Genomic DNA, 20799 nt, shown 5'->3' on the forward strand with positions numbered 1-20799 from the left:
TAAGGAGGTGGCTTACTTCACATTTTTTTGTGTAGTTCTCTTCCAGTTGTTTGGAATTACTTGTACTCATTGACACTATATTTTATATCAACTTGCATCCAATATGTTCACTTAATATATCAGTTTTTAATGCAGCACTGTTAGACTGGTGACCTTTTATTTAGATGAATGAAACATATTTGAATCCTACTTTGTTGTATCAAAATAATATGTATCATGTCTTGCAGTTATGTTCTGTACTGTGAGACTGCAATTTTAGGAGTAAGAAGCAACCTCGGAATTATGAACAGAGAGGGTGTGGTGTTGCAGGGTGTGCTTGATGACCTCAGAATTATGAGTAGAGGGGTTGTGATGTTGCAGGGGGTGCTTGATGACCTCAGAATTATGAGTAGAGGGGATGTAGTATTGAAGCGGGTGCTTGATGATTTGCAAAAACACATGCTTATGTAACATTTTTTTGAATATGACTAATTGTGCAACTGACTATTTTTTAGTGTATATAGGATGAATAAGTAGTTATTGATATCTTACCATGGAACTATTACCTCACTTATAAGAGTCATTATTTCTTCTTTCACAATTATGCATCATATCAATGTAGTGCCTATTAGTTTTGCATCAGTGTTTGTAAATGACCTGTTCATTTGTGCAACACATACACACACCATTCTGAGTTGGCTTACTATAGACAACATTTTAATGTAAAGTACAACACATATATATAAGCTGTACAACAAGGATTTTAAACAATAAGCAGTATTCAGAATCTGTTTATATATACAATGTGCACGTATCTTACAGAGAACGTTACTACTGAATGTATGTTTCCTACCCAGTAATTTTATTAATGTTCCTGTACCATGATTTGATTTGTTTCAAAATGTAGTTATAGCCTAAGATCACTGTAAAAGAACATTTTGAAAATATAGATCATAGAAAAAAAAGCTATGAAGATAATCATGTCATTCAGGTTCATAAACCATAGCCTTCATCCTAGAACTTTAATAAGTTACTGTCAGTGTAGCTCTGACCATAAGGGCTTTGTTTCATTTTTGCTCTGATATTATCTTCTGTTCCCTGGATATCATTTCAATGTCAGTCCTTAGACTCTTCACCCCCCCCCCAACTCAGCTAACCAACCATAAATCCCTTCCTGAGCAGCTTAAAACTATAGTTTTTGTGGAACTAGTGACACTCACAATCCTTCCTCATCATTTCTTTCTGCACAGAACACTCTCTTAGTTCTTCAAGATGCATATGCATTATCATGTCTGTCAACCTGCCACATTCAAGGCTTACCCAATATATCATCCATTATACAAGTGTAGCATCTGTATGGTTTGCATAGTTAGCAGTTAAAGTGTATGGGGAGACATGATTGTTGCTAAACAGAGTCAGCTTAGTTTAAGGGCTAGCAATTACGTAACAATGGCTGTCCATTTTCCACTTACTCCACACCCTTTTGAATGTTTCTTGAGTTCTCCACCTATGCTTGTAGTCTAGTCCGTGGATTCACAACCCACAGAATGAAAATATATTTTGTGACATTAAAAACTAGTTCATCCCTACATTTTGCCATCTGTGGCACCTCCTTCTTCTTTTCTTCCTGTTCTGGGTGACAGCTTCACATCTGTTTGACATGGTCCTGTGTGTAAGTATCATGCCCCCTGTCTGGTATCAAGAGAAAAGATCTCCAGCTCCTGTAATCCCTGACCATATCCTTTCCTTTCACCTCAGTGGCTGCTTTCTTTCTGCTTTGTATAGATGTCTGATATCTCAGGTCTTTATATGATGTTTGGTACTGTGCAAAGATCTGACCTAATCAGAACCACATGCAGTGAAAATATAATCTCTTTGTTTTGTAGTTTATCATCCTAAAGATCTATCCTCAATGCTCTGTTAGCTGCTGACACTGCTCTCTTAGTCACCTGCTGATGTTCCAGTTCAGGTGAGATCAACACTCCAGGTGTCTATCCAGTTATTTTGTCATTGTTCTACTCAGCTACCAGATACTTCACACTGGAGTTATTGTGATGAAAATACCACAAATTACATTTGTCTAGAATGAATTTCAGATGCACCCTGTCCATCCACTAAGTCAGACTTTCAAAGCCTTCCTTAGACTCTTACCTTCACTGACATTGCTGCCTCTGTCATTATGTCATCAGTAAAAGATGCTGATCCTCTTTTCTATTTCCTCAGATATATTTGAGCCAAACAAAGTTAATAGCAATGGAGCCACATCTGACTCCTGCAGTACTCTGTCAGTTTTCTTATTCCTGGTATCATTCCTCTAACCACAACCATGTTTGCTCTACCTTTCAATCATGCAGCAATTCATTTCCATAGTCTTGGTCCTATCCTGGCCTTTCCCACTTCCCTATTATTCAGTTGCGTAAGGTGAAAGTGAAAGTCTTTGTGAGGTTTAGGTGTCCCAGATCTACTAATACCATCCTTTTAGGTTTACCTAGAACTCAGTCATAACACTGGACCAGCATTGATTGATAGTTACTGAACCCATATTCTCTTGGAAACTGTTGACCCCTGAACAAGTAGCCAGCATTCCTTTCAAGATTTCCTCCATGACTATCCCCCACCAGTGTTATTAAGCTAATAAGAGTGGCATGTACTGTATTTTTCCTGTTCCACTCTTGTACAAGGGTACCAAATTTCTTGCTCTCCAGCCCTCACTCACATTTGCACTGGCCACTGATCTGTATTAGGGCAATTCCAGCTCACTGGCCAAATCCCTGAGGATTCTGAGATGTATCTCATCTTTTTATTGTTATTTATACACCCTAAGGGCAACTAGTTCTCCTTCTCTTGCCTTTCTACCCTGCTGTATGTTGCTATCTTCACAATGTCTTGTCTCCTTCCCATTATGGATTATGTTACCTCAACTTTGCTTTCCTTTGTGAAGATAGAACCAGCATATCCATTCAACATTTCTGTGTTTCCACAGTTTTTTGTGATATCTCTCCCATCTTTGCTCAATCTGGACAACTCCATCCCTTTTTGTTTGTTCTTCTTTTCTGATTCATACCTAGAGAATATCTTGTTCCCCTTCTTGATGCTTTTTGCCATATTTATTTCAACTTGTACCTCTTATAAGCTCAACACATTTGTAGCCCTTCTCTTGCATTCTTGTTTTGTCTCTTCTGTGTTTTCCAAGAACATCATGTCCACCTGATATATGCCCTATCTGTATCAGCTCTCCAAACCTCTCATTGTTAAAGACTCCCATCAGCTCCAACTCCTTAATGTATCTGGAGATCATAAAATTTCTCCCAATGTATTACGTGTAGTCTGAAATCCCCCATGAGCATTATCCATTTCATCCTTTAATGCTCCTTTATTATTTACTCCAGTCTGTCACCATTCTTCCTAAAATTGCATAGGGGATGATACACTGTCTTGAACCACTGGCTGTCAAATATTTGTCTGCCTTTACATTAAGGGGACTTAACATAGACTCTCACCCTGCCTACTGCTTTGACCATTTATGGGGTGATGTTCTTCCTTCTTCTCCTCTCTGGTATCACATTTGATTACCTTCTTTTGGTAGAGCACTGCTCTTCCTCTATCCCACCTGTCTTTGGTATTCTGAATAACAGCTACTCAGGGACATCAATGCCTGAACCTACAGTTGTCGTTGACCCATGCTTCTGTGATACTAGCTATGTCCACATTATCCTCCTGACTTAATCTTTTAACTCTCTCATCTTCCTCTCCAGACTCCTTGCACTCCACACCTGTACTGCATGTTCATAGGGGTCACCTTTGTTTCTTCTGTTTTATGTTCTGCACCTATCTTTATTTTGTGTTTATTTTATGACTGCCTACCCCTTTTTATTCTGTGACACTCCCTTCCTCTTTTTCTCTTATTTAAAAAGTATGAACCATCACAGGGAACTTTCAAATCCAGCTGTAAGTACTTGCTTACTTTGACAAAAATATAGAGCCTTCCCCAAGTTTATAACTGGCTCTTCTCTCTCCCTCTCTCATGTCTCCTCCCGTCATTCTACCAGACCAACAACTTCCTCCTCTATTAGCTGCCAAAATCTGCATTCATGCTTCCTAATTTCTTCCATTTTACATGTTCTGACTGTTGGCACAGGTAACACTCCTAAAACTCCATCTCATGGCAGCTTTCTGCAAACTACAACCAGACCTGTTTCTTCTGACATGTCACTGGTACCTATATATCCATAAGATGTAAGAAAAAAATGCAATACTAATATGGATGGTATAGCTATTTATACACGTTGGTGTGTGCATGTCATGCCAAATAGCTTTCAATTTGGAAAGTCAAAAATTAAACTGTCATGTTCTGAATGGATAAAATAGTAATACTGATAATTAGACTCCCTGTAGTCCAGAATTCATAAAAAGATAACAAAAATAATTTTTTGCAATGACAGGAAAGCACATCGCCATCTGCCTACTTATACCAAATTGAAGGTGACACACACTGTGGTGAAGAGGCAGTTAGAATATTCTGCTAAATTCCAAAAATCAAAATAAGATCCTTATCCAACCAAAAGTCAACGTTTTGGTCATTAAGATTTGGAATGTGATCTGCACCATCATTTATCTGTATCTGTGCATATTTCTGTGCATAAATTATTAACATTCCCTGGAACCCATGAAGAAGCTTGAGTTGCATAGTGCAGGTTATGTACATGTGTCACAGATCTGTGAAGGACAGTGTCAGACTGTAGTATGTGAAAATATTATAGTTTTGCCATTAATGTGTGTCGTAGCTAACCTGCATGTCAGCATGTATAATGAGACCTTAAGTACACAGTATAAAATCAAAATACAATGTCCTCTGTCTCTGTAAAAGTTCTAGCACATCATTTGCATTATAGTGGAACTATCTGGTGGAAGAAGAAGACAGCTAGCCTTTGCAATCTGTCCTTTGAGTGAACTTGGCAGTCTGCTTTCTTTCATTTTCCCATTTCTTTTCTTCACTTTTCCTATGCCCTCTTGAATACCTACATGATTTCCCTCATTATTGCACTCCACTCCATGGATTGATAGCACTCACTGTGAAGAGACACGTTCAATGATCAAATCAATATTGACCCTACAGCCTGGTTCCTTTGCCACTTCTCTCTATCACTTCTGGTCAGACCAACTCCCTCCATCTCCCTAACATAACCCTGTGAGACTATATTATGTCATCTTGCACCATTTGGTCTCTAGTCAGATGAGTCACACCTCTTCCTGTCTTTCCCATTCAGTTCATTCTCTTCCATCCTTCTGGTACCTTTTCTCTGGACTCATGCCAGAAATGTGTCCTTTTCCAAGTAGGACTTAAGGAACTGCAAGAGGCATGCCAACTGTGACTGGATAAGGGGTCAGTAGAATAGAAGCTTTGCTTCTTTGGTTCTTGTTCTGGCTTCTACATTGTGAATGCACCCTAGCATTTGATTTGCTGCTGCCATGCCCTCCTTGTTCTTTAAAATCAAGTATAGGCATAACTAACACATCTCAGTTCCATGTTCTGTTCTGTAGCTTTGCACATAGGTTATTGTGGCCTGAGTACAGTACTTTGAATGTTTCTGTACTGACCATCTGTTATTATCTTTCTGTTCACTGAATATCTTTTCAGTGTCAGTCCTTAGACTCTTCACTCCCCCATCCATAGCTTTTGCATCTTTCTTTGTGTCATCTGCAAAGAGATTTTTCCCCTATTCTTTCACATATGTTTCAAAACAAAACATGCTAAACATAACCAGACCCAAGAAAAACCCTTGCAGAACAATTCTAGTTGCTTCTACTATTCTTAGAAAAAGTTCTTCTAAGTACAAATCTTTTAAGTTCTTTATAGTGATCACTGCTGTAGTAGCCTTAGCTATACAGGTTTTATCCTGCCAAGAATAGAAAAGCAGACCAGCTTCTAAAGCTTCAGGACACCTTCCATATACCCAAACTGTCAAGTAGTTCTAGCTTAGTTGACTAAAAGACAAGTTTGGGTGCAAAGCTCTTCAGAACTTTATTGACACCAAAGAGTACGCTCCACTGAGGCATTTGAGGATTGGCAGGTTGGCTTGTGTGTTCCTTACCTGGACAGATAAGTTCCCTTTGGAGAAAAAAACTTCCATTTTCTTATTTTCACTGATGTTTTATTATATTTTAAAGCTAGGAGTGCTGTATTTAAACTGATCATCTTGATACTGTAATATACTTTAAAATGGAGCACTCATTCTGTCAGTTTAAAATTAGTGTTAGCTAACCGAAAAATTATTTTCTGTGAAGAAATTGTATTTATTTTAAGGTTATGGGGGCTGTCATAGTGTTTGAAAGTGATTTTTTCTGTGTTTTTTCTGTCAAAAAAGTAACTTTTGTGGACAGGTAGTTTTATTGCTATTGTTGCTTGTTTTACTTAGGATAGATGTACCATTTTTGGTTTGACCATGGAACAGATTGTCATTCCCAAAGTCAGTCCTTCTTTTCAGCCACAAAAAGAAAGAGTTAAGCAAGCAGCCTTTGCCATGACAGCAAGCTAGCAATTTGCCTCATCTCCAGGTGGGTGACTCTGCTGTGACCATTTGTTGTATCTCAGACCACTCATCTGTTACCCCAGATACCTCTGGTGTAACACCTACAGCAATTATGGAACAAGGGTTAGCCACATTTTCTGCAGTTGTAGGGGTCTCCTCAATGTCAAGGGAGAACCACTCTTGTCAATCCTGGAAGAGGTAACAGAACATTTCTCTATTGTGTCAGAATTGCTGTACCCATCCCTGGGGAAGCAGTGGCTACCATTAGTGACAAAGTTGTCACCATTTTTCCTGTCAAAAGGAAACAGAAAACCTAGCATGTATCTGCTATTCCTCAAATTTCCTTAGATAGGAGTAGTTTACTGGGACTGGCTCAGGGTTTGATGCAGGCTATTGATCCTTCTTGCAGAATAGTTTCTGGTAAAAAAGATGGCTGACTCCTTTCCTGAAGAGATTCAAATTTTCGAATCTGAATAGGAAGATGCAGGAATGGATCTAGGGTTTTGTCCTCAGATTTCTGATTCAGTCTCAGAGGAGATATCACTTTCTGATTCTCCTTATTGGGATTTCTCTTTCGCTGAGACTGTCCTTGTGTTTTCAGTGGGAGATCACGGAGGTTTCTCAGTCCCTCAAAAAAACAATGAGTTGTTACAGAAGGATTTTCCATAACCTACAGCCATTCTGCTTGTCCTGTCTGCTTTAGAGGATGTGTGTCTTACTGCCCCCTATTTCCCTGATAGTCAGTTGGCTGTCCCTAAAAATGCAGATAGGGTGTATAAAGTTCCTCAGTCTTTTAAATTTTTATATACTATTCCTAAACCTGACCCAGCAGTTATAGCCTTAGTTGACTCATCTGCTACTAAGCACTTAATTCCAATTCTACTTTTTCTAAAACAGATGAGAAAATTATTGATAGGTATGGGAAAAAAATTATACTTCTGCAACTTTGAATTTCATAATTTTAAATTGTCCGGCTCAAAAGTTAAAGTTTATTCTGACATATTGTGAAAGTATGATGAAAGTTTCATCTACAGTTTCATCTTGTGAATAAAAATCTACTTTAAATAATGCAGTTTCTTCTGTTGTACAGGTCACTACTCATTGCTTACAGTGTGTGTATGACTCTGTTGATACTTTTTCCAGGGCTATGGCCACTGCTATGGTTTTATGGATGTTTATTTGGCTGCATTCTCAGAAACTTCCAGATGATGTTAAAATAATATTTTAAATTCTCCAGTGGATAGAGGTTTAGTGTTTGGCCCCTCTGATGCAGAGATGATCAAGAAGTATGACAAATAGGGCAAGCTGATCCAGGGAATCTGTAAAACTTTTCAGCCCTCCTTTTCCAAATTGTCCATGGATTTTCTTTCTAATCATCCAGTTTTGGCAAAAAAAAAAAAAAAAAACAGAATAAACAGTCTCAGCAGAATTCAGGTAAACAGGCTTTTAAAAAAATATGGCAAGGAGGTTCCAAAAGGAAATCTCAAACATCCCCAAACCAAGGCCACTCCAACAAGTCTGAATGGCTATTCAAGAGACATTGTGACTGCCTGCCACCCTAGCCCTCTTTTTCTTCCAGAAAGTCTGAATCTCCATTTTTCTATTTGGCAGCACATTGTTTCAGACAAATGTGTTCTGAAAATGTTTCATCAGGGTTACAGAAGGCAGTCAAAGGACGTTTCTCATTTCCAGGGGGACATTCATCATCATGCAGATCAAACTGTTTTGTTTCCACCTGTTATTCATCACATGCTGTCCTAAGGAGAGATAGAACCAGTTTCTCTTTCCTGGGTGGGGAAGGGTTTTTATTGAAGGGTTTTCCTAGTCACAAAGAAAAAAAAACACTTGGGGACCAGTTCTAGATCTTTCTTTCCTAAACCTGTTTGTGATAGTGCCCAAATTCAAAATGATGTCACTTCATAACCTGTTACCTCTTGTTCCTCTTTCATGTTTCCTGGTACCACTAGACTTAAAAGATGCTAATCATTCCTTTTCATTCTCTCTTGGGTAGAGATCTCTTGCACAAAGCTGGCATTCCAAGAGAGCAATCAAAGTGTTTCTGACCTCACCTATGAGGGAGTCGATACAGTAGTATCTAAAATCTCATTGGTCCCAGTATCAACAGCATTCAGTCACCACAGATGCTTCAGACTTTTTTAGGGGGGTAGTTTTAGGAGATAAAATAAAAGTGCAAGTGGGTGACAACACAAACAACAATTCAATTCTCTGAACCATCTTTGGCTCCTGGGACCTTTGAGTGTGGTTACAGGCGATACCACGATATACCTTCACAGTACAATCTGACTATTCAGGCATCCTACATTCCATTACAACAAAATTCTGTAGCAGAAAAACTGTGCAGGACTAGGGCAGACCCTAGGCATCTGTGGTTCTGTGAGTTACTATCCTATGACCATCTTAATTTGGTGTTAGAACTAGCTGACTTGAGGTTCTTAACATGGAAAACGGCTTTATTGATTGCTCTGTCTCTACAAATCCTTCTTTTATGCCTAAAAGTAATCCGAGTTTACCACACACAACACAAGCACACCAAACAAACAGCAATCCACATACACATAAATCATCACACACCTACACCACTATACCTCTCCCTCCACCCTTCCTTCTACCCCCCTCCTTTCTTTTTGGTGTGTTTTTATGCCAGGGTGTGGTCATTTAATTTTGGTTATTACTAGACTCCTAGCCTTGTACTATTTTACTTGTAAAAAATTTACTCTCTCTCTCCCTCTCTCTCTCTCTCTCTCTCTCTCTCTCTTCCTCTGAGACTAAATCATAATTACACAGTTTGACAAATAATCCTCCTTAAACTTAAGTCCAAAATAAGCAGCCAGTTCAGGTATTTTGCTGCCAACAACCCACTTTTGGCAAAGCACTTAGCAAAAGGCAATATAAGCACATACATCCTCAGCTATAGCCATGTCCCTATCAGCTAACACATGCTAACATTAGCTCTTGGCATAGTTAGTTATAGCTAGATCACAAGACCACCCCCCTGCATTATTATCTCTACCAAATATATTTAAATTGCCACCTTATCCTTTCCATGAATCCTCCAACCATGTCTGGGAAGAATAATAGTACCATACCTTCCACCACACACACACACACACACACACACACACACACACACACACACACACACACACACACACACACTCATTCAATCATATATTCATGCAATGGTTTGCATCCTTTAACTTTTATAATCAGCTATGTGATTGCTGCATCTCAGCAGGTAATGTTTCTCCAAAATAAAATAAAAAAACTTTCACATTTGCCATGGTTTTATTTGATAGAGTTACAAACTTTGTTAATTGTGTTTCTTTCAAAATATCTGGTTGAATAAGTGGGTTATCATGATCTAATTTGTCATGTCAAGATGTTTTTTTCGTTGTATTTAATATAAACATGTTATCTAAAATGTGTTATTTGGGATTACACTTGTAGGGGCAGAGCTTCATTCAGAAAAATGGTGTAGACCTCCAAAACGCCTTGCCACTCTCTTTACTATGGTTACTGGAAAAATGAACTGCAACGCATGACATCTTGAACTAAACATGTAACTCCTATTACAATTTATATGATTCTGACTCAAGTTGCAAATGTCTATGCAATAATCTAGGCCACCAGAAGTCAGGTTTATTGCATGGTTACCAATGTGCGGCAATCAGTCTTTGCAGTTTTTTTTTTTTTTTTTGGAGCAACTATATTTACAGCCCCACGCTTTATCTGCATCTATATTCATGTCATCTCCTAAAAAATGATGTTACTGCTGCATAAAGTACAACTTGCTGCTTTTTGTGACTCATACAGACAATGTTTTGATTTCACACTACTGTCATTGTTTCTGTAAGTCATAATCCAGTTACTCCTGCTACAATTGTATATCCAAATTAAAATGACAACCACAGTAGATGTGAATGTATGTTTTACTGACAGTGCTTCTGTACTACTTTATACTAAAAATGAAAATGGAATAGGGTCATATAGTATTATGAGTACTGAGATCATATTCTTTAAGTACTGTAAATGTCTACATTGCTACCCTGCTCTGTATATCATAAGAATGTTGCAGGTTTGAAACCTCAAACCCATACATTCACACTGAGCACTCCACAGCATAAATGATCAGAGAGCAGACCATATAAGATAAATACTCCTAAAACAATTGACATGAAAGCTCACACCCATACATGCACACTGAGCACTCCTCAGCATAAATGATCAGAGAGCAGACCATATAAGATAAATACTCCTAAAACAATTGACATGAAAGCTCACACCCATACATGCACACTGAGCACTCCTCAGCATAAATGATCAGAGAGCAGACCATATAAGATAAATACTCCTAAAACAATTGACATGAAAGCTCACACCCATACATGCACACTGAGCACTCCTCGGCATAAATGATGAGAGAGCAAACCATATAAGATAAATACTCCTAAAACAATTGACATGAAAGCTCACACCCATACAGGCACACTGAGCACTCCTCAGCATAAACGATCAGAGAGCAGACCATATAAGATAAATACTCCTAAAACAATTGACATGAAAGCTCACACCCATACATGCACACTGAGCACTCCACAGCATAAATGATCAGAGAGCAGACCATGTAAGATAAATACTACTAAAACAATGGATTTATGCTTATGTACTAAACTGAAAATGCTGGGAAAAATGAAAAAAAAAAAGAAGAATTTTAAATCAATCAGTCAAGCTTCATTTTACCTCCGTGAAATGCTGTCTGGAAATAATGATGATTACAAGCAGTATTATGACATCTCTATAGACAGTAGCACAATGCATTATTATGTCGTGCTTCCCAAAAATAGCAAACAATCATGACATATGTTTAAAACTGTAACTAGAAGGTCACTGTGAATGGGTATTATCCAAAATGCAGTCTTTCATAAGGGAGCAAGCCTTTCCTCCCATATACACAGAGCTTGTGCTACTTAATATAATTACACCTGAGACAGCCAGGACTAGTAGGATACCCAAGTACTTGGCTTTGACTTTGACAAATTCAGAGGACAGTACCATTTTCTAAGCAAACTGACATCAGGATTTATAATGGGTAGTACAAATTAGGTGATGTCATCCTGTCATTAGTTTGTGAAGTAAAAAAAATGCAAAAACAGTATGTAATGCTGATTTTTTTTCTTCTTTTTTTTTTTCTTTTTGAAAATGAATGGCCTGTTTAATATAGCTAATATTCTTTACATACAGGAAACGCAACCTGCTTTAGTACCAGTGCCCAGTGTTTTTTGTCACATTCTGCTCCCAATGAATGTTTAATATTAATTTTCAGTATCATGGAAACCTGACACTATACCAGACACGAAACCAATGTTTTTCACATCCTATTTTCACTGACTGCTTCAGTATCATGGAAATTCCGAAACCTTCTCTGTGACAAAAAGTTAAGCATTATTACATTATCTGAGGTACATCCATTTCAAAGCTATTGATCATCATTAAACAATAAATACATATTCAGATGATTTATGATTCAAATAAAAGGCTTTATCTTCACAAAGGATTTGTGGCTTCTACAATAGCAACATTAATATCAGGCTCAGTGCAATTGTGCTGGCCTTAGTACTGAAGCTTATTCCTATATCACAAATGTCAAAAGAATCTGAAACAATTCATACAATTTATAGGAGCATTCACCATTGTTTCAGTATGTCATTTTCAATGTATAATCATGGTTTCTCTAAGGTAGAGCGCTGTGAAGTTTTATGTTTCTTTGCTACTTGTGGGCAGCAACAAAACTTTCCTGCCATGGATATAAACACTGTTGCACATCCCTGCCATTTCTGCAACTTTTCTGGTATTTCTCATGGTCCTTGTGATTGAATGTCTCATACTTGGTGTAACTTATCAAGAATGTAGAAGCACAGTTATGCTTTACTACAACAATTTCAAATGAGTGAAGATGTTAACTATTATTAAAAAACATATTATGATAAAATAAAGAAAAAAAATCACCCTTCATAGACTTGTGATGAAATGGCAAAATGAATAGCAAACATTCATGAAGATGTGTAAAGAATTTGTAATATTCTAAGCAACAATAACATCAAGTTCTTTTGACCTTATTTCTACAAGTATGTAAGCTCAAAATACATTAAAACATTAACATTTTACTAGGATTGCCATGGCTGACAAGGAAAAACTCAATTATGTATTCTGTTATTCTAACTATACCTAAGTCTGTGTAGCCTATAAAACTATCACACCTACTAGATTGGCAGTTGTTTATATTAATTTGTAATCACCTAATGGCCCAGGTCCTGGCTGCGAATAGGCCCAGAATGATGTAGACCATCTACCCACTACTTAATAAATAAACAAACATTTAAATAAATAAACAAAACAAGCAAACAGATGTGTATTTATATCAATAATTTCAAAGTGCTTGTTTGGTCCTGTCTCTAATTTAGTACAGCAGATGGTAATCCATTCGGTTACTGTGTAGTGCTCACCTAACATTGGCTTTAGAGGTTCCCCAGTTCCCAACAGATTCTGTCATCTCTTCCTCTGGATAGTCTAATTTATTTACTTCAACGATCTACCTACCAGGGCTGCCTTCACTGCTACCTTGGCCATTCATTCTCCAAGTTGATGTGATAACATTGGTAATTAACCAGTTTACTGACTGCATTTCTCCATCACTTTCTACCTCCATACCTATTACCTAGCTGCCGTTTTAAGCAGACGTATAAAAATGATCTTGTAAGCAAATGCTATTTACTTAGATTCAGCCATCAGGACTTCAGTGATAAAACAAGTTAACCCACTTTGTTTTGTGTTTACGTGTGTAAAAAAAAATCTATAATTTCTTGTTATTTCTTAGTAGCCAGTGTTTTCTGAACGTGCATGTTTCACTCACATTTTCCACTGAAGCTTTTGAGCATTAGACTAAACAAGGGGCAGAATAGCTGCAGTATACTCTATTCTAACCACTCAGCTACTGGGTATTGCATTATATTTACCTGCAACACATGTCCAAACTTGGTGAGCATATCCCTCCCTCACTAATCACCAGCTCCACCCAGGCAAGTGTAGGTGAAGCCCAGTGTTTTAAACAAACTTATCCCTCACTTATCATCAGCCCCCATGCAGCATAACGAAGTCCAATGTTTTAAACAAACATATTTAAGTTACATATAATTCTAAACAAAATAACGCCTTCCGCAGACGATGTTCGAGATGACAGCACTTCTCTAAATGTATATAAACAGCAGGACATTCAGCTTATTAGGATTAATGTTTATAAAAAATTGCTTGTCAAGAAGCTACTGTTTCTGTTAAGATGTGCATGTTTTCCCCACAAACTGATAAAGCTTCTGTACTACTTTATACTAAAATGAAAATGGAATAGGGTCATATAGTATTATGAGTACTGAGATCATATTCTTTAAGTACTGTAAATGTCTACATTGCTACCCTGCTCTGTATATCATAAGAATGTTGCAGGTTTGAAACCTCAAACCCATACATTCACACTGAGCACTCCACAGCATAAATGATCAGAGAGCAGACCATATAAGATAAATACTCCTAAAACAATTGACATGAAAGCTCACACCCATACATGCACACTGAGCACTCCTCAGCATAAATGATCAGAGAGCAGACCATATAAGATAAATACTCCTAAAACAATTGACATGAAAGCTCACACCCATACATGCACACTGAGCACTCCTCAGCATAAATGATCAGAGAGCAGACCATATAAGATAAATACTCCTAAAACAATTGACATGAAAGCTCACACCCATACATGCACACTGAGCACTCCTCGGCATAAATGATGAGAGAGCAGACCATATAAGATAAATACTCCTAAAACAATTGACATGAAAGCTCACACCCATACAGGCACACTGAGCACTCCTCAGCATAAACGATCAGAGAGCAGACCATATAAGATAAATACTCCTAAAACAATTGACATGAAAGCTCACACCCATACATGCACACTGAGCACTCCACAGCATAAATGATCAGAGAGCAGACCATGTAAGATAAATACTACTAAAACAATGGATTTATGCTTATGTACTAAACTGAAAATGCTGGGAAAAATGAAAAAAAAAAGAAGAATTTTAAATCAATCAGTCAAGCTTCATTTTACCTCCGTGAAATGCTGTCTGGAAATAATGATGATTACAAGCAGTATTATGACATCTCTATAGACAGTAGCACAATGCATTATTATGTCGTGCTTCCCAAAAATAGCAAACAATCATGACATATGTTTAAAACTGTAACTAGAAGGTCACTGTGAATGGGTATTATCCAAAATGCAGTCTTTCATAAGGGAGCAAGCCTTTCCTCCCACATACACAGAGCTTGTGCTACTTAATATAATTACACCTGAGACAGCCAGGACTAGTAGGATACCCAAGTACTTGGCTTTGACTTTGACAAATTCAGAGGACAGTACCATTTTCTAAGCAAACTGACATCAGGATTTATAATGGGTAGTACAAATTAGGTGATGTCATCCTGTCATTAGTTTGTGAAGTAAAAAAAATGCAAAAACAGTATGTAATGCTGATTTTTTTTCTTCTTTTTTTTTCTTTTTGAAAATGAATGGCCTGTTTAATATAGCTAATATTCTTTACATACAGGAAACGCAACCTGCTTTAGTACCAGTGCCCAGTGTTTTTTGTCACATTCTGCTCCCAATGAATGTTTAATATTAATTTTCAGTATCATGGAAACCTGACACTATACCAGACACGAAACCAATGTTTTTCACATCCTATTTTCACTGACTGCTTCAGTATCATGGACATTCCGAAACCTCTGTGACAAAAAGTTAAGCATTATTACATTATCTGAGGTACATCCATTTCAAAGCTATTGATCATCATTAAACAATAAATACATATTCAGATGATTTATGATTCAAATAAAAGGCTTTATCTTCACAAAGGATTTGTGGCTTCTACAATAGCAACATTAATATCAGGCTCAGTGCAATTGTGCTGGCCTTAGTACTGAAGCTTATTCCTATATCACAAATGTCAAAAGAATCTGAAACAATTCATACAATTTATAGGAGCATTCACCATTGTTTCAGTATGTCATTTTCAATGTATAGTCATGGTTTCTCTAAGGTAGAGCGCTGTGAAGTTTTATGTTTCTTTGCTACTTGCGGGCAGCAACAAAACTTTCCTGCCATGGATATAAACACTGTTGCACATCCCTGCCATTTCTACAACTTTTCTGGTATTTCTCATGGTCCTTGTGATTGAATGTCTCATACTTGGTGTAACTTATCAAGAATGTAGAAGCACAGTTATGCTTTACTACAACAATTTCAAATGAGTGAAGATGTTAACTATTATTAAAAAACATATTATGATAAAATAAAAAGAAAAAAAAAATCACCCTTCATAGACTTGTGATGAAATGGCAAAATGAATAGCAAACATTCATGAAGATGTGTAAAGAATTTGTAATATTCTAAGCAACAATAACATCAAGTTCTTTTGACCTTATTTCTACAAGTATGTAAGCTCAAAATACATTAAAACATTAACATTTTACTAGGATTGCCATGGCTGACAAGGAAAAACTCAATTATGTGAGGTATTCTGTTATTCTAACTATACCTAAGTCTGTGTAGCCTATAAAACTATCACACCTACTGCGATTGGCAGTTGTTTATATTGAATTTGTAATCACCTAATGGCCCAGGTCCTGGCTGCAGATAGGCATGATGTAGACCATCTACCCACTACTTAATAAATAAACAAACATTTAAATAAATAAACAAGCAAACAAGCAAACAGATGTGTATTTATATCAATAATTTCAAAGTGCTTGTTTGGTCCTGTCTCTAATTTAGTACAGCAGATGGTAATCCATTCGGTTACTGTGTAGTGCTCACCTAACATTGGCTTTAGAGGTTCCCCAGTTCCCAACAGATTCTGTCATCTCTTCCTCTGGATAAGTATGGGGGTCTAATTTATTTACTTCAACGATCTACCTACCAGGGCTGCCTTCACTGCTTACCTTGGCCATTCATTCTCCAAGTTGATGTGATAACATTGGTAATTAACCAGTTTACTGACTGCATTTCTCCATCACTTTCTACCTCCATACCTATTACCTAGCTGCCGTTTTAAGCAGACGTATAAAAATGATCTTGTAAGCAAATGCTATTTACTTAGATTCAGCCATCAGGACAATCGCGACTTCAGTGATAAAACAAGTTAACCCACTTTGTTTTGTGTTTACGTGTGTAAAAAAAAATCTATAATTTCTTGTTATTTCTTAGTAGCCAGTGTTTTCTGAACGTGCATGTTTCACTCACATTTTCCACTGAAGCTTTTGAGCATTAGACTAAACAAGGGGCAGAATAGCTGCAGTATACTCTATTCTAACCACTCAGCTACTGGGTATTGCATTATATTTCCCTGCAACACATGTCCAAACTTGGTGAGCATATCCCTCCCTCACTAATCATCAGCTCCACCCATGCAAGTGTAGGTGAAACCCAGTGTTTTAAACAAACTTATCCCTCACTTATCATCAGCCCCACCCATGCAACTGTAACGGAAGTCCAATGTTTTAAACAAACATATTTAAGTTACATATAATTCTAAACAAAATAACGCCTTCCGCAGACGATGTTCGAGATGACACCCTGGCACTTCTCTAAATGTATATAAACAGCAGGACATTCAGCTTATTAGGATTAATGTTTATAAAAAAAAATTGCTTGTCAAAGAAGAAGCTACTGTTTCTGTTAAGATGTGCATGTTTTCCCCCCACAGTACTTATGAGGTATATGGACATAAATCAGGAAGCTGTCAAATCTTAATAGGGTGTAAGACACTGGTATGTATATCTGTCAAGTATCTGTCTAATACATATAGGACCAGCTCACTTGCTTCGTCTCAGTCGTAATCGGGTCTTGCTCTCATTAGAAATACTCTGTGTGCGGTTTTTTTTTTTTTTTGAACAAAACTGATAAACTCCTTCGACATTTGAATCTTATATCAAGTGTATGTGACAAGAAAAAAAAAACAATGGTGTCCATATTAATGACCCCTGCAAAGTTACATGGTAAGATAAGGGATGGATACATTAGATGAAGTTCATTATCCCATACATTTCCCATAAACCAGTTTTGCTCTTTCGCGGGGCTGGGGGTAAATAAAACAAATAAGCTAGCTATCGCAAATTCTAAGAAGAAGGCACCACAACCCAGTCTGCAGTCGTCAACATCAGACTGACTGCTGTTTACTTCCTCCTGCTGAGCAGGAGGTTAACAACATAACTTACAGACCGGTCTCAGCAGATTAATGTGTTTGTTGCATTCAGGTGTACACGTCCCTTAACGCACCAACTGCTCTGAGCACAACTTACCAATGTATCCAGAAACAAGAATGAAAAGAAAAAATACAATGCACAAACGGCGTTAAGATAGTCTGCAGGTAAAACAGAACTGTTTTTGTGTCCTGGTTAAAACATCTGCACCCAGTCAAGCTTGCGCACTTTTGCTATGGCCCTCGCACAGTTACATTTGATGCACCACAAGCCAAAGGCCTTCTTAACTCTTTCAAGGGTGGCTCAACACTGCTTCGTGAATGTTCATTTCCCGCAAACAAGACAATTTTCAATTCGTGTAGCATATCCTTACATGACTTTCCTGTATTAAAGATGAGAATAGAAGTTTTTTTTATTGTTGCTGGTTTTTATTATTATAATTATTATTCACATCCTCAGTACGGGTTACATGGCTCATTGAATTCCGTAATGTTCCAAGCTTCAGAAAATAAAGGTAAATGAAGAATACAGGACTTGAATACGCCAAAACAGGTACACTGTTTAATGGCAAAACATTATTCAGCATCCCTATATTACTATGTTTTACATCTGTTTATGACTATGCAGTGACAGATCTTGGTACACATGGAGAACACATTGCCAAAAGAGGCGTCAAGTGATGGAAGAAAGCAATGAGAACAGACAACTAAGCTAAACCACAAATGTTTTTTAAGTGTTAGAAAAAAACGAGTTAATTACTCACATGTCGGGGGCACAGATTTCACAACTGACTGATGTTAATGAACAGCTCACCACAGAAAGCGTTCATATTAGCATTTTAAAGAAAATAAGGTTCCCATTCAGGGATGGAAAGGTTAAAAAGTTAACAGTTAACACAAATGGTTCACATGTCATATAAATTCAATTTAAAAACTTGAGCATGCGTTTTTTTTTTTTATTTTTATTAACTTATTTACTTTCATTTCTCAAACAATACAGCGAACTTCTGCAAGAAAAACACCCCTTGCGCAGTACACTCAGCCCCAACCCTAGCCAGCTTTCTGCCCCACCCCCTCCCTACTTACTCATTTGTTTTTTTCTTATCATCTTCGCAGCAAATTTTCGGGTACAGCTACATACTATCAAGTATTAACTTTAGTGCTCTGACAATACATTTGTCCAGGAAGGCATCATTAGATTTCAAATGCTGACACTATGTTCTGTAAACTACATTGATAAGGAAGAGAGGCACATTTCTCGCTTTGCAGTTCTGAACATATTTTGATCACCACCTGTTAAAAATACTCCAGTAAAGCTAATTTTACTATTATGAGCATGAAGAGAGACGGGAAAAGAATGAACGGCATTAGCATACTAATATGATGGCAGAACACGTAGAGTATTAGCAGAGAACACCGCAGAATAAAATGAAGACAATGTATAAAACGTGCCCAGTACTGACAGCATCATAATCAAGAGTATATGACCAAGCCTCGGGAACTTATAGGTCCGCTACAAAGCATCGACTTCACCATACCGGACAACACAAGGACGCAGAAACCGCAACATTGGCATAGCAGATCTTCGGAGAACGGCCACACTAGCTACAAAACAGTGTTTAACCTTACTGCCAGAACGCAGACCATTGAGCAGGTCATCTTCTTACAAGCAACCGAAATAAAAGACCGATCAAGTAACCATGCAACATGCAGTCATGCAGCACCACTCACCTTAGAGCTGTACAATTCCAAAAGCAACCCAAGCAGCAAAAGATTCAGAACCTTGGACAGCCCCTGCATTCTGTTGCTGATCGGTTTCGCAATTTACTCCTTCATTCATTCACTCACTCACTCCCTCCTTTTACTCCACCAGCAGCCGAGACAGCTTTGCCACTTTCACTTTCAGCAAGTTGTTCAGAGCCCAGACTCCAGAGAAGAGCTAGCTCCCTGTGCAGTGCACATCGTAAAGGAGTTTGCAGGCATGGATCCTTAGAAAACAGCTCCAGCCCTTTTGGACAAAAACTTTTGACCTAACAAATAAAATGATAACTGCTGAAAGAGGTGTTGAAGGACCTAGACAACGGATGTGACATCATCACTTGTGCTTAGATGCTGGTTTGCAGGGAATAAACTATATTAGTAAAGGAGGGAGCAATCGCCCTCTGCTGAAACAATTCTACTTCTAGAATATTTGCAGAACATAGCCAACTAGTCAAACTAGGGGGAAGCTCTGTAAATAATGCGGTTAGACTCAACTTCATTTTAAACTTATCTTTTTTTACTTATTATGCAGATATTCAGCCATATGGCACAGAGGCAGAATGTGGTTATAACATGAAATTGTATTTAATAAATGATTTGAATATATACTAGAAGGTATGCCAAAGAAAGTAAAACTTTTGCAGGTATTTATAGAGATGCATAATACAAGAAGATCAGAAATATGCAGCTCAAATTGTCAGGTAAACGAAATGCCAGACAGTTTTCAATCCAGTCAATTAGCAGAAAGCTAATGTTGTCACAGCTAATGTCAGTTATTTACTCGTTATCATGTAAGCAGATGTACTGACAAGTTTCAAGCAACAAAACCACGTGGGGGGGGGGGGGTGAGGAGACGAAATATGAGGCTTTGACATTAATGTCACAAAAGATTCTCTGACTTAATTGAAATGAGGGGACGCTACTGCAGGTAGAACCTGTTAGTACTTCCAAGAAAAAAAAAACACTTAACCAAATCAACTTCGCACAGCAGTTTATACGAATTTTTGGGGAATTATACACCGGATTCCAGACTGTTGCCGCTCCACCAGCAGCACGCACACACAGTCAGAAATATTAGATTGTATACCAAAGACATGTCTACATTTTTTTAATGGAATGCATCTTACGTTTGGAATTAAAGATACAGCAAAGGCACTGAAATTAGAACAGTAGTAAATGGACGCCATAAACTGAAA

At 37.6% G+C, this 20799-nt stretch overlaps 1 protein-coding gene across 1 annotated transcript in view; it reads right to left on the reverse strand.

The window, feature by feature from the left end:
- The window catches only part of OLFM3 (olfactomedin 3), a 1205016-nt gene extending 1185050 nt beyond the window's left edge, over positions 1-19966 (reverse strand). The window contains exon 1 of the mRNA XM_044085722.1: positions 19574-19966. Within this exon, the coding sequence (XP_043941657.1) occupies positions 19574-19642 (69 nt within the window). The 5' untranslated portion in view covers positions 19643-19966. The remainder of the gene's footprint in view (positions 1-19573) is intronic.
- Positions 19967-20799: the final 833 nt, after the last annotated feature.

The sequence above is a fragment of the Protopterus annectens genome, chromosome 10.part0, assembly GCF_019279795.1.
Source record: "Protopterus annectens isolate FY-2018-M chromosome 10.part0, PAN1.0, whole genome shotgun sequence".
Classification (NCBI taxonomy): Eukaryota; Metazoa; Chordata; order Ceratodontiformes; family Protopteridae; genus Protopterus; species Protopterus annectens.